At 33.8% G+C, this 14,272-nt stretch overlaps 1 protein-coding gene and 1 long non-coding RNA gene across 2 annotated transcripts; both read right to left on the reverse strand.

Annotated features, from left to right (window-relative positions):
- Window positions 1-5,012: 5,012 nt before the first annotated feature.
- Window positions 5,013-6,728, reverse strand: LOC110802191 (probable nucleoredoxin 1). The gene has a single exon (XM_022007627.2). It carries the CDS (start codon window positions 6,726-6,728, stop codon window positions 5,013-5,015), a length of 1,716 nt encoding a protein of 571 aa, XP_021863319.2.
- Window positions 6,729-10,053: 3,325 nt separating this feature from the next.
- Window positions 10,054-13,791, reverse strand: LOC130466115 (uncharacterized). The gene is made up of 3 exons (XR_008926135.1): window positions 13,014-13,791; window positions 12,582-12,644; window positions 10,054-11,876 (listed from the first exon to the last, which is right to left on the reverse strand). It is a non-coding gene; the product is annotated as an uncharacterized lncRNA (long non-coding RNA).
- Between the last annotated feature and the right edge of the window lie 481 nt (window positions 13,792-14,272).

Below are 14,272 nucleotides of genomic sequence, written 5' to 3' on the forward strand. Positions count from 1 at the left end.
GTGTAATAACAGGGAGGATAATGATTGTATATATGAAAGGCTTGATAGAGGATATGCTAGAGAGGGTTGGTACAATTTATATCCAGAAGCTAACATTCTAAACCTGCCAATCCTAGTATCTGATCACTCTCCCATTATACTGGATACTAAGGCTGAAAGGAAAAAGATATCCAGAACATGTAAAATAGATAGCTGGTGTCTGAATATGGAGCAACCAAAAGAAATCATTAATGAGGTTTGGAAAAGGCAGTTAGATGGTTCTCCCATGTTTAGATCGATGTTCAAGAAAATTACAACAAGTAAGGTATGATTTATTTAGATGGTGTAAAAAATTTCAAAAGGAGAACAATATTGTTTGGGATGATATCATGGAAAACTGCAACAAGTCACAACAACAAGTTAGGATATATGAAGATTTTAAAAATGCAAGGGAAATCAGAGAAGAAGGGCTAAGAAATGCAAGAATTAAACTGGATTATTGGAGGCAAAGAGCAAAAGGGAAGTGGCTCTCAATGGGAGATTGTAATACTGCTTTTTTCTTCAGATGTGCAAAGCAAAGAAAGGCAAAGAATGATATCAGATTATTGCAAGACACAAAAGGAAATTGGACTTCAGAAATAGAAGAAATTAAAAGCACTATATGCAGCCACTTTAGAAATCTTTTCAAAGTGGAAGAAGATAGTGTTACACAAAGGTCCTTTCCTGATGAAGTGAAGAATATAATTCCAAAATTAAGTGAGCAATATGTTAGGGAATTGAGCAAGGATTTTTCTGAAGAGGAAATCAAACGAGCAGTCTTCCAAATGGGGGGTTTAAAGGCTCCGGGGCCTGATGGAATCCCTGCTATATTTTATCAGAAAGAATGGGATACAGTTGGTAAAGAGGTAACTGAAGCTGTTCTCCATTTTTTCAAAACTGGATACATGCTTAGAGAATGGGATCGGACGTTAATTGCCTTAATTCCAAAAACAGCTAGTCCAGAAAAAGCAAACCAGTTTCGTCCAATTAGTCTTTGCAATGTGATTTATAAGATAATTTCCAAGTGCATTACGAATAGACTAAAGCCTATTATGCAAGATTTGGTTGGTCCTTTTCAAAATGCGTTTGTTCCAAAAAGGTATATGGGGTGATAATTGTCTCCTGGAACATGAGATTATGACATTCATAAAGAGAAGAAAGAAAGGGTTGGAAAGGTTTGCAGTACTAAAGATAGACATGAACAAGGCATATGATAGGGTTAGTTGGGAGTTCGTGGCATGGCTACTTGACAACATGAATTTTCCTTCAAAGTGGAGACACTTGATTATGCAATGTGTTTCCACGGTTTCTTACTCGATTCTTGTAAACAGTGAATATTTTAGGGGCATGTGTAAAAGTGTTAGAGAAGCTGGTAATGGGTTTGGAAAAGCTATCTACAAGGGTGATACTAAAATTACTCAGTCTGATTGGCTCCCATCTAAAAGAGTGGTGTTTAAAGAACAGAACGAATCAGCCAGAAACAGATTAGAGAAGGTGAAGGATCTTTTCTATGAGCACGAGAAAAGGTGGAATGCAAGACTAGTTTGGGAAAGTTTTAAGCCAGAAACAGCAAAGGAAATTCTATATATGCATATTTCTCCAATGAACTGGGATGATCAGTATTATTGGATTAAAAATGCAAATGGGCGTTCCATGGTATCTTCTATTTACAATTTCCTAATCATGAATGACCTAAGCAAAAAGGTAGAGGAAGGTGAAGGTATGTGGAAGAGACTATGGAAGAGTGATCTATTGCCAAAATGGAAAGTGTTTGTTTGGAAAATCATGCACAAGGCTCTTGCTACAAAGCAAGGTTTAAGTAGAAGAGGTATGGAGGTTAACACTGTCTGCTGTTTCTGCAAGAATCAAGAGGAGAATGATGCCCACTTATTCAGGGACTGCTTTGTTGCTACTCTTGCTTGGAGAACTTCTTCGCTTGGTATTAGTACACAAAATTGTCAGCACATGGATGTCAGGGATTGGATTAAAAATTTTCTGATATATTTCTGGAAGAAAGATGGGCATGACAGCCCGCGCGCAAAGTTATTTGTTGCAGTGCTTTGGGTTTGCACAGAAATGAAATAGTCTTCAAAAAGGTGGATCTTAATCCAATAGGTATCATGCACTCAATCAACAGACACAATTGGCAAGCAATGCAAGCTAGCAGGATGAAGCAATCATTTAAGGAAGGGAGAATGAGAAATGGCATGGGTTGTAATCAACCATGTATCCAGGTTGCTATTAAAAATGCTTTAACTACTCCTTCGTTTGATCTCTATATTGCAGGATATTGGAAAAAAGTGAAGAAGAAAAGGTACTCTATTGCAATAGCAAGCTGGATTATTAGGAATAGCAATGGAGAGGTTGCCAAGAAAGTTCAAAGAGTGGAAGCTTTGGATACCTACCACACTGAGATGAAAACCGTGCTACTGGCCATCCAACATGCTGTTGCTCTTAATATAAGAGGTGCCACTGTTTATACGAGCTCTACTAGAGTTGTGGAAGCTATTAGAAGCTTTCCAATGTGTAAATTTGAATTGATCACGGTTTGCGATGATTTAAAGCGTGTGGTGGATACTATGGATGGATGCGTTGTGAAGAAATGCAGCAATGAACAAGCGAAGAATGCCAGAGATTTAGCTGTTGAGTACAGTAGATATTGTTAGTCTTGCTGTCTGTTTTTGCTGGGCTTTTGTTTTCTTTTTCCTTGTTTTGTATGTACGATCTGCCAAAAAAAAAAATGATCTATTGGCATCCCCTATAGAATATTAGTCTTATATGCATGAAATACTTGCAAAGATATATATATATATAAAAAAATTATGTTAAAAATTATTCGCAAAGTTTCTCTACAAAAAAAACTAGACATCAAAATAATTGGGGATGTATTTTATTACTCCGTATAGGGTTATTTGTTTCACTGAATTTTGTTTTAAAAATTTAAATGTCATTTATTTGTTACAATATAAAAATGCGGCGTAATAAATTACAGAGTATTTGAAAGAAAAAAATAAAGTATGTAATTAATAAATATTATATTTGCCTGTGATTAAGTGTTTTTATTATGACTTTCTTTTTTTAATTTTGATTTTCTGTATGTTATGCTTAAATCTGATTTACTAACTAATTTTCTTTTATTTTACAATTAATGTTAATATACTTGGTAAGTAGTATTAAATTTGATTGACTAATTTATTTTTTATGTATTTTTTAAGATTGCATAAATCAATCCATGATTTGCATTAGACTTACTTAATTGGTGATTTCCGTTAAATAATTAGTTTAAATTAATTAAATTCAATGTCATAAAACAATCAGCTTTTTTCATTAATTCAATTTGATGATGAAATTATGGAGGGTATTTTAGATTATTCTATAGGGGACACCAAGAGGCCATTTACGAAAATGACATTAGGAGTTCCTTGATAGAATAGAGATTTTAAAACTCCTCTATACAAAATAATATTAACATTAATTATAAAACAAAATAAAAAGGCATAAAAAGAAACCAGCCAACCAAATTTTGATACTACTTACATATTATATTAACATTAATTGTAAAATGAAAAAAACAGGTATGAAAAAAATAGTCAATCCGGTTTTTGTCTGAACTTTTCTGAACTTATCTAAACGTATTTTTGTCTGAACTTTTCTGAACTTATCTAAACTTATTTTATCTGAAAATAAAGTTATTTTGTTTGAAATAAACTTATTTGTGTGTGAAAATGTCTAAAAAAGACTTATTTGTATGTGAAAATGTCTAAAAAATACTTATCTGTGTGTAAAAATGTCTGAAAAAAACTTATTTTTGCGGAACTTATATCATATGAACTTATCTAAACTTAACTGAACTTATCTAAACGTATTTTATCTGAAATAAGTCAAAATACGTCTAATAGAACAGACTCTTAACTAAACTTATATCTGAACTTATTTTGTGTGAAATAAGTCCAACAGAAGAGAGTCTTAATCACAACAACAAAATGTCAAAATAAAAGTCAAAATCAAAATATTTAATCACAACCAAATATATTCATTATTAATGACATAATTTATTTTTTTACTTTCGAGTATTTTATTATGCAACATTATCAATATTGTCACAAATAAATCATAATATAATTTAAAATTTTTAAACAAAATTCAGTTAAACAAATATGCTTGGTAATATAATTCATCCCCTCAACTATTTTGATGTATATTTTTTGTAGAAAAACTTTACGAATAATTTTTTCTACGTAACATGATTTACTCTTCTTTAAATACTTTCGCACGCATCACTTGCATATGACTTGAATGTATGGTAATATTGGATAAACCCAATTTCCCCCCCTCATGTTAACAAGACGGAAAGGGGACAAAAATTGAAAAATATGTTTTATGTTTTTCTTAATTCATTTTTAATTTCTTTTATGTATTTACTAAGTGAAACGAATGAGTTAATTGGACACGGTTTTTTTTTATAAAAATAAAAGGGTCAAGATTGAAGATTTTTATGGTATTACATTTTCTTTATTGCGCGCCATTGAAAAGCATTCCATTAAAAAAACACAAAAATTAAGATAATCTGATTAAAAGTTATTTTAATACTTTATAGCTCTATGTAATGTCAAGCAATATATCTTTTGATGGGTCCAGATTACTTGATATGATAAACTTCAACTTACGGAGTACAACATAACCTTTTACGCGATTGACTTTACGGTAAACCAAAAACAACAACACGTTATAATCTTCTTTTGAGTTTTGAGTATGTAAGAGCCTAACATTCAATTGGAAAATCACTATAAAACGATGGGAGTAAACGTATGAACATTTGGTTGCATGGTAATGGAATGGGAAGACAATAAAACTCAAGTCCCACAAGATCAATAAGCCTTTACTCTAGATCATCTCAATTAAGCTACATTGCAAGGTTATTATCAACAATGAAACATCATACTAGCTTTACATGATTAAACATCAATCAATTGTCTTATTGTCGAATTTCGAGATCAATTACACAAGTAATGATGATCATCATAACTATCCAAGAACCATTTGAATTCAATTTCAACATCTTGATTCAGACAGTTAGGGAAGGGATAAGCATCAAACCCACGATCCATTAGTAGTTGTAAAGCATGTATTGTAAGAATCTGTCCATCTTTACCAAATGCAATAAGGTCGTTAAATTTGTTACTACCTTTCATACATATGTGATCCCATATCAAATCTGCCCGGGCCGGGTCGTGCGGGCATTCGAGCCATGGCATTGCCGTAAAACATTCAAGAGGGGAGGATATATTCTCACTAAAATCCATAGGAACAAACACCACTTCGAAATTAGGATCTTTATACTCTTTAATTTTGTGATACAAATCCTTAATCAAATTATAGGATGTTTCAATTGGATCATCGATTGAATCATGTGTCCATTCAAGGTAAAGAAGGATATTCCTCCCTCGAAGATCTTCCACACTCACACGAGTACCGTCATTGGTACACACATAGTTTTGTTCATCAGACAACACTAACAATGAGTCCAACGTTAATGTCCTTAACCTTGCTGTTTCCTTCTCAATCATGGCTTCTATAGTGAAAGGATATCCATCAATACCGAAGAAGTTCATAACTATTTCTCCATGAGGATTCACATACCTACCACTTGTTGGATCCAAGATGATTAATGTGTCCATGGAAGAGTTAGATTCGCTAAGTCGGCTTAACCAATGACTTACACTATCCTTAAATGGCAAAACCCACCAACATGATATCCCTCTTTGCTCTAAATTATCATTAATTCGCGCTATGAACTGTTGTGGTTCTTCATGAGGTAGGTAAACAAGAACAATCTCCATATCATAATTACCTCGATTAGTACAACATAGGTTATGGATTTCATTGAGTTCATCCATGAAATCGCCATACCGGCATAGGTATATTGCAACCAACTTGTTTTTAAGGTCTGAAACACGTATCTTATTCCCATGTTCACCAGTGTTGCAGATTAGGAAATCAGAGGGTTTACATCGTAATATTTCCTCAAGGGGTAACAAAGGTCTGTGTTCCTCTTCGTAAAGGGTTTCAAACCTCTCATTCGTAAAGGGAAAAGAATCCGCCCCATATAACTCCAGAAAGAAAGAACTCTCCTGCAGAATCTTATGCAGGGGATCTAAAACAATGGCGCTCGGGCTGTATTGAACACCGGGCCCGTCTAGCCCGAGAGACTTGCATACATAATCATGAGATTTCGAGTCGTGAAAAGGGATTGCAAGGCAATTAGGGAACGTAGAGAAGAATTGGATGAAGGATTCTTCATTATCTACAAATCCACGTTTCATCTTCGCAACCATAACCATTTGAATATCGTCTCTGCCATAGTCGAACCATTCAGAAAATGCAGCTTTTATTGCCCAACAATGGTTGTCTACCGCGCTGTGAGTTTCTACAGGAAGGAAGAAGCAAAATATCATAACGTATTTTCCTTTAAGGCTTTCAACCATGACTTTTTCACCATTGTTGCGGATTAGGAAATCTCTGTAATTTGTCGATAACAGGGATACAATGTCAACATGATCGCCTTCCTTGACAGAACCATAAACCGATAAGTTACCAGGATAATTTGGTTCCTCATGAACGGGCTCTGAGGCCCGACACGGTTTTGTTAATTGGAGATTGTTTTGGTATTGAGGAGGAGGAAAAGACTTCAAATCCACACAGTTTACCATCAATACCATACCCTAATCTTTATGCTTTTTCTTTGTTTGGTACAGGGGATTTTATAAGGAAGGAAATGATTTACCGGAGTTTATCAAATCCCGACTTTGGTTACAAAGACGATATGGGAGTTGATAAATGATAGGAAAGGAAATAAAATTCCCACCTTTTCACTTTTTCCTTTAACCAACAAACACCGGTAAATAATTTCTTTTTTTTCTCTTGTACGGAATATATTCTTATTTTTTCTCCTAAACTTTCTTTACACCAAACAAAATGTTAAATGCTTATTCATTCGGTGTTAGGATTATCTTCAATTCATCCCTTCCATTTCCTATTTTAAGATCACGACAACTAATCAAGTCAAAATATATCACAAAACCCTTGGTATATTTCTATTTTTAAGATTAGAACAACTAATCCAGTCAAATGATACCACAAAACCCTTATTGTTATAATGATGTTCAGCATCCTACTGTCAAGTGACAAAACACATTATTTAGTTGGATATGGCCCAAATTTTCTGGGCCTTCGCATTAGATCAGAGTATCAGAGGTGCACAGACTTGTGAAACTATTATTTTTAAAGCTCTTTTTTTTCCTGTAATTCTTTGTTATTATTTTCAATGTTAATAATGTTTATAAATATATAACAAAATTTATTTTAACAAATATATAACATTTCTACACTTAATAGTATAAAATTACAATGTTTATATAAACGTCATGAATACATCAATTTTCGAATTTTAGTTTTTGAAAGATTTGTACGGAGTAGACGAGTAGTCAATTTTTTTTTTTAACTTTATAATCTTATTATGATGATTTTTTTTTTAACCTTTATTTTAACCCAAAAAAACTATAAAATCAAATACGACAAGGCTTTTAAATTAGAGGATAATTTTAATTTGACATGTACAGCAGTACAGCTATGTAGTTAAAAAATACAAAGTACAGTTACATACTTGACATATTACTTAATAGCCGCAATATTAAGTTATCCATAGACGGTAGCATTAATCCATGTATTACTTTTTACTATAACAGACACACTATGATTGACACGTATTATTTCATGGTGAAAAAAATTTCCGCCAAAGTTTTTCCTTTTTATACATTTATTTATTTCAATAACTTTTTATGGATCAAATTCAACAAATTTGGACTAAAATTTTATCATTCCCTATTTATTTGATCTTCGATAGTACAAAGTTTAAGAGGTAATGTTATTTCACAAAAAATAATATTTGTAAAATCATAAAATGTATCATAACTTTATTAATATTTTGAAAATCTATCAAGATCTTTTGTACTCCGTGCTACTTTATATTTGAACAATTCTTTTGTTACTTAAATATTTTATTAAAAAAATGGTCAAATCATAATTCTATAATATTTCTACATGCACGAGACCTATCTAGTTAATACATAATCATCTGTGAGTAGAGATGACAATATTAAATGAATATCCATTTATCTGATCCACCCGCAATTATTAGCAGACAAATATCCGAACTAAACGAATGAGAGGTGGGTGATGAATAAAGTGGGCCAACACCTCATTAGTTCAGTTTTGCAAATGTTATTCTACTACAACCTGAGACACCAACCGTGTCCAAAAATAATTAAGACTAAATTGGATGATGTAAAATTATACGGAGTACTAGTCAAATAAGGTACTGAAATAAATAGGGCCAAAGATAGAAGCTTAAACACCGGCCAAATTAATAAAATTGGCACGACCATAAGTCCATAAGGTCGCAAATTGTTCAACTTAAGCTTCTTCATAATAGTTTAATTATTTGGGTGATAATAAAGGTCGCAAGTTGTGACAACATTTAGTTGTCAAAATCTTATGTGTCGGAATTTAATTTGTATATATAGGCGACACGTAGGTTATGGGTCATCAAAATATTTTTACTATCAATGCAATAATATTTTACTTTGAAACTATGTAAATAAGGTAGTCGATATAAAAAAAGGAAACAAATTACTCCATCTGTCTCTTTTTGTTCTTTACGTTTGATATTTTGCACTCGTTTTAACGACTAATCAATGTGCATTGAGATTCCTCTATTTTTTTTATTTAACCAAGGAAAAATACGTTTATTTATAACGTTTTCAATTTTATCAAAATTCTGATATTGGTAAAATGAGAAAAAATTAATGTCCCAATGGAAAAGTGTGAGAGATTAAATGATCCAATTAATTTAATTGGTTAAGATAATCATTAGACACAAATATTGATAGAATATATTAAAGCATTTATGTGATAATATAAAAGAAAATGTAAAACATTTTAGGACACCCGAAAAGGAAAACGTAAAGAACAAAAAAGAGACGGAGAGAGTAGAATATTACTCCCTCCGTCCCTTAATACTCACACCGCTATCCTTTTTGGGCCGTCCCTTAATACTTGCACCGCTTCTATAAATGAATCCTTTTACCAATATTATATTATATTTCACACTTACCTACTAACCCACATACACTCCTACTCCCTACAAAAAAACATTTAAAAATTCACATCTCTCTATCCCCTTACGCATTTCTCACTAACTATATTAAAAAGACACCCCACTATCAACTGGCACTCATTAAATTCATAAGTCAATTCAAGTGTCTTAAACTCCTCACCGGTCAAACCGGTGCGAGTATTAAGGGACGGAGGGAGTAAGATATTCCTACCTTTTTTGAAAATGTATAATAGATTATATAAGTGAAATATTTTATTTTTCAATTTAAATAATGACACATAAGCATGACATGTTATCATTGTGACACGGCTTAAAGGTCGCATGTTGTGACCTTTATCATTTTCGCAATTATTTATATATACCACTCCCTCCGTCTTTTTTTGTTATTTACGTTATGTATTTTGCACGCATTTAAGGACTTGTTCTGTTCACCTTATTTCCACTTATTTCAGAAAAAATAAGTTCAAATAAGTTCAGTTAAGTTCAGATAAGATAAGTTCAGAAAAAATAAGGGTTGACCAAGTACAATTTATAACTAAAATAAGTTTTGATAAGTTTTGATAAGTTCTGATAACTTCAGATAAGTTCAGATAAGTTCAGTTAAGTTCAGATAAGTTCAGATAAGCTAAGTTCAGGAAAAATAAGTGGAAATCAGATGAATAGAGCGCAGGCTAAATATTAATTAATGTGCATTGAGATTTCTCTATCTTTTTTAATTTAAACAAGGCAAATTACGTTTATTTAATGTTTTCACTTTTATCAAAATTCTGATATTGGGGAAATGAGAAAATTTTAATGTCCCAATTGAAAATGTGAGAGATTAAATGACCCAATGAATTTAATTGGTTAAAATAATAATTGAACACAAATTTTGATAGAATATTAAAGCATTTATGTGATAGTATAAAAGGAAACGTAAATAACATTTTAAGACACCCAAAACAAACGTAAAAAACAAAAAATGACGAAGGGAGTAGTATTTGGGAGAGTTCAACTCTACACATTGTTAGGTACTCCTAGAGCTGTCAAAACAGGTCATCGGGTCGGGTTTGGGTCGGGTCATCCCGGGTCTCAGGTCATGATCAGGTCGGGTCGTGTCGGGTCAATATTCCATCCGGGTTGAGTTCGGGTTCGGTCGGGTCGATTTCAGGTCGGGTCATGTCGGGTTTTTTCCTATCTCGGGTTCAGGTCGGGTTCGGATCGGGTCACATTTCGGCCAGGTTTGATTTCGGGTTCGGGTCTTATCGGGTCGGGTTTAAGTCGGTTTGTAGCAGGTAATTTCGGGTTCGGGTCTTATCGAGTCGGGTTTAAGTCGGTTTGCAACACAATTATTTTCGGGTTCGTGTATTAGTTTGGATCGGATAATAATCAGATCAAATAGAATTCAGGTCGGGTCACTCTCAGGGACGGGTCAAACTCGGGTCTGATAATTAACATATACATTTTAATTATTTTATATTCTAAAAAATTTTGTTTAACTTATTTTAGAGTTAAATTTTTCAGTACCTAGCAATAAATAATTAAAATAGATTTATCGTTGAAGTTAATATTTGGTCGTGTCATTGATAACTCGGGTAAATCGGGTAGCGGGTTGTCACAGGTCGGGTCAATAGCAGGTTTCATCGAGTTACAATCGGTTTTGGGTTGACATCGGGTCGGGTATCGAATCGGGTTCGGGTCATTGTTCGGTCGGGTCAGTTCGGTTATCGGTCATTTTTGGGTCGGGTGTCGGGTTCGGGTGTTACAACATCGGGTCAAAATCGATTATCGGTTTTTTCGGGTCGGGTACAGGTCGGGTTTCGGGTTACCTGATTTACCGTAATTTCGGGTCACGGTCGGTTACGGATTCGGTCGGTTCAGGTCGGGTTTTCAGGTCGGGTCAATTTTTGACAGCTCTAGATACTCCGTATTGTTTGGCATGCCAAAGAAAACAAAACAAAAAATTGTACGAAGTGAGAGTTCCTAAATATGCAAGGTATGTGAACGTTCAATTGATAAAAAAGTTTCCATTTAACACAACACTTGGGAATTTGCTTTCTTGACAAAAGCAAACCCCCACCTGTGTGTAGAAATTGTCATGCGAAATTACTTCCCCATCAATTAAAATACTTTAGGAAATCGGTCAATTAAAAAACTTTAGGAAATTCGAATAAATTTAATTATGGAATTTACGTCCCATAAAAGTTAAATTTCGTGGAAACTTCTATATCCTACGTGAACCAAACAACCAATTAGTTCTTGCGGAATATATACTTGTGAATGGTTAATAAAGTCTATAATCGATACTAATTAAACGATAACTTTTGTGTAAGATCGTCTTACCGAAAAAATCACTTTGATTGCTAACTAATTAGTTCTAGTGCTTAACTAATTAGTTTCATTGCTAAACTGTAACGCCCCGACCTCTAATTCAAATATTAAAGCATAATTAGCAGCGGAATTAACCTAATTTGGTCGGGACATTACCTGCCGTAATTCCCTCTTGGAAATTACAAGGCAACATCATACATAAGCCATAAAAACCTTCAATTTAATATAATAATCCTTTATATTCTCAAAATAAAAGTACATAACTTACTAAAAAGTCTTTAATTAAACTATTATAACTTTAAGCATAAACTAGGTGAATATTATTAAAGTAAAATTCCTTGCCTCTACTCATTTCCATCGATCCCCACAGTACCTAAAATGGAAAACAAAACGGTGAGCCGAAGACTCAGTAACGACTACCCTAGCAACGTAAATCATTTCAATTCATTTTATTTAGTAACACAGGGAGAATAGAATAAGTAAAACATTTAATAAAACATCATATTCAATTTATTCATAAACTTTGCAATTTAACATGCTAGTTGTCGGCAAGTACGAACCGTGAAGGAATTCTCCACTGGGCCTGGGCCCATAAGAGTCTGGGCTCATCGTAACATGGGGCCTGGGCCCTGAGCCTGGGCTCATAAACCATGGGAGCCTGGGCTCGTGATCCATGGGTGGACAGGTGTCCGTGGTGCATGCATGACCGATAGATAGGAAGATGGTAGTTTATATACCGCCAGACAAACCAGGTCTTTCACTTTCATTTATCATGTTGTATGTAATTTTACTAAGCCTTGGCTTGTATTTCAATTGAAACAACATAACTCTTTTAGATCATAAAACATCATTTTGATCCTGGGGTCAATAAAATATCAATTCTTTCATGGCATTGCATAAACATCATTTTATGAGAAAACTCAATCAAATCATATTATAGGAAACAATTCAATCAAATCATATTTCATCCCACAATCCATAAAACACATCAAAACATTTAATTCATAAATCCAATCATAACGTCATAATTTCATAATACATTTGTAAGTGGATTGCGCGTACTAGCAATAGCCGTTACCTCAACCGTAGTTTTATATTTCCCGTCTGATGGATCGTTCTTCCTGAGCTCCAAGTCCGATTTCTTTCAGAATATTAAATTATTGAATTAGTATTACAACGATAAATAATCTAAAATAAGTATTTTATAAATAAATTTTAGAAGTAATGAATTTATAATTAACGAATTTTAATAAAAGTATAATTTCGAAATTTAATGAAAATATTATTATTAAACGAAATTTTAATCGAAGTATATTTATATACGAAGTATTTCATAAATCGATTTTTATGAAAATATTACTTAAGTTCCGTAAATTCAAGCTAATAATTTATTTAGTAAAATTAATAATTAAACCTGAAAAATAATAACGATTTATTAGTGAATAATTATATCGAAAACAAAATTCATAAATATTGATTAATTGAAAATCTAAAAATTCATATGTCTTACCCAAAGCCCAAAGATCTAGAGTTGGGCCAGCTTGTGATTTGGGTTTGTTAAAGCAATAAAATAAGGTCACGTAATTGGGTTTTTGGTTTCCTGGGATTCGACCAAAAGAGAGAGGGGAGGAACAGGGGAAGGCAAAGCAGGAGGAGAGGAGGAGAGCAGAGGAGGTGGCCGCCTGAGCTGGGCGGTGCCGCAGCGCAAACCGCGCCGGAGGCGACGGTGATGGTGTGAGGGTTCGCGGAGGCAGAGCCGCGATGAAGGGAGAAAATGGTGGTCGAACGGAGGAGGGGAAAGCAGGGTAGGGGTATTTTTGAGGGAGGGGTGTCTCGGGTTGGTCCTTGCCGGCGGCTCGCCGGGGATCTTGGACAATAATTTATTGATGATGGTGGTTGTGGTTGCGTGATGTGGTGGTTCGCGGCAGTGCGACAGGGAAAGGGGAGATGGAGCTGGGGAGATGCGACGAAAGAGGGGGAGGGCTGGGGGAAGTACGGTGGGGTACAGTGGTGGTCGGGTGGTTGGTCTGGTGTTAATGGTGGTGGATGGTGGTGGGGGATGTCACGGTGGTAGTCGGTGGTTATGGTGGTGGTGGTTGGTTCAAATCAGAGAAACAAAAGGGGGGGGGGAAACTTGGTTTTTGGTTTGATTTTTGATTCAGAAATTTGGTTTGTTTGTGCTTATAGAGGGCGGCAATGGTGGTGATTGTTTTCAGTTTTGTTAACTGATTTGGTTGGAAAAATTGAGACAAAATTTGTCTTGTTTATAGTGTCAAGTCCTTGGAGAGCAAGGCATGAACATGGACTGCTTTTAGGGAAGAGAGGGAGGAAGGAGTTACGTGAGGGACAAAGGAAGAGGGAGCAAGATGCCAATTTTGCTTTTAGGGGCATTTTGGTAATTTCCTTTAGTTAGGCAAAATTCAGAAAAACGATTTCTATTTTTATAATGGAAATAAATTCTTAATTAAAACTAAGTTTCAAAATAATCTTTTATAAAAATATCGTTAACGAAAAATAGTTTAGTTTTCGAATATAATAAGAACGCTTCAAAATTATAAAAAAAAAATGAAATAAATTACGAAATAACTATTATTTAAAAAGTAGCTTAAGATCGTAAATTAAAAATTAAATCGTAGAATTTGAAAATTAATAAATCGTGTAACAATATTAAAAATTTCAAGCGAAATAAAACTTCGTTAATTAAAAATAAAGTTTGAATTTAGGATTTAAAACGATTTTAACTAAATAAAAATAATTAAGCATAATTAA

Source organism: Spinacia oleracea, chromosome 1 (assembly GCF_020520425.1).
Source record: "Spinacia oleracea cultivar Varoflay chromosome 1, BTI_SOV_V1, whole genome shotgun sequence".
NCBI classification, from domain to species: Eukaryota; Viridiplantae; Streptophyta; class Magnoliopsida; order Caryophyllales; family Amaranthaceae; genus Spinacia; species Spinacia oleracea.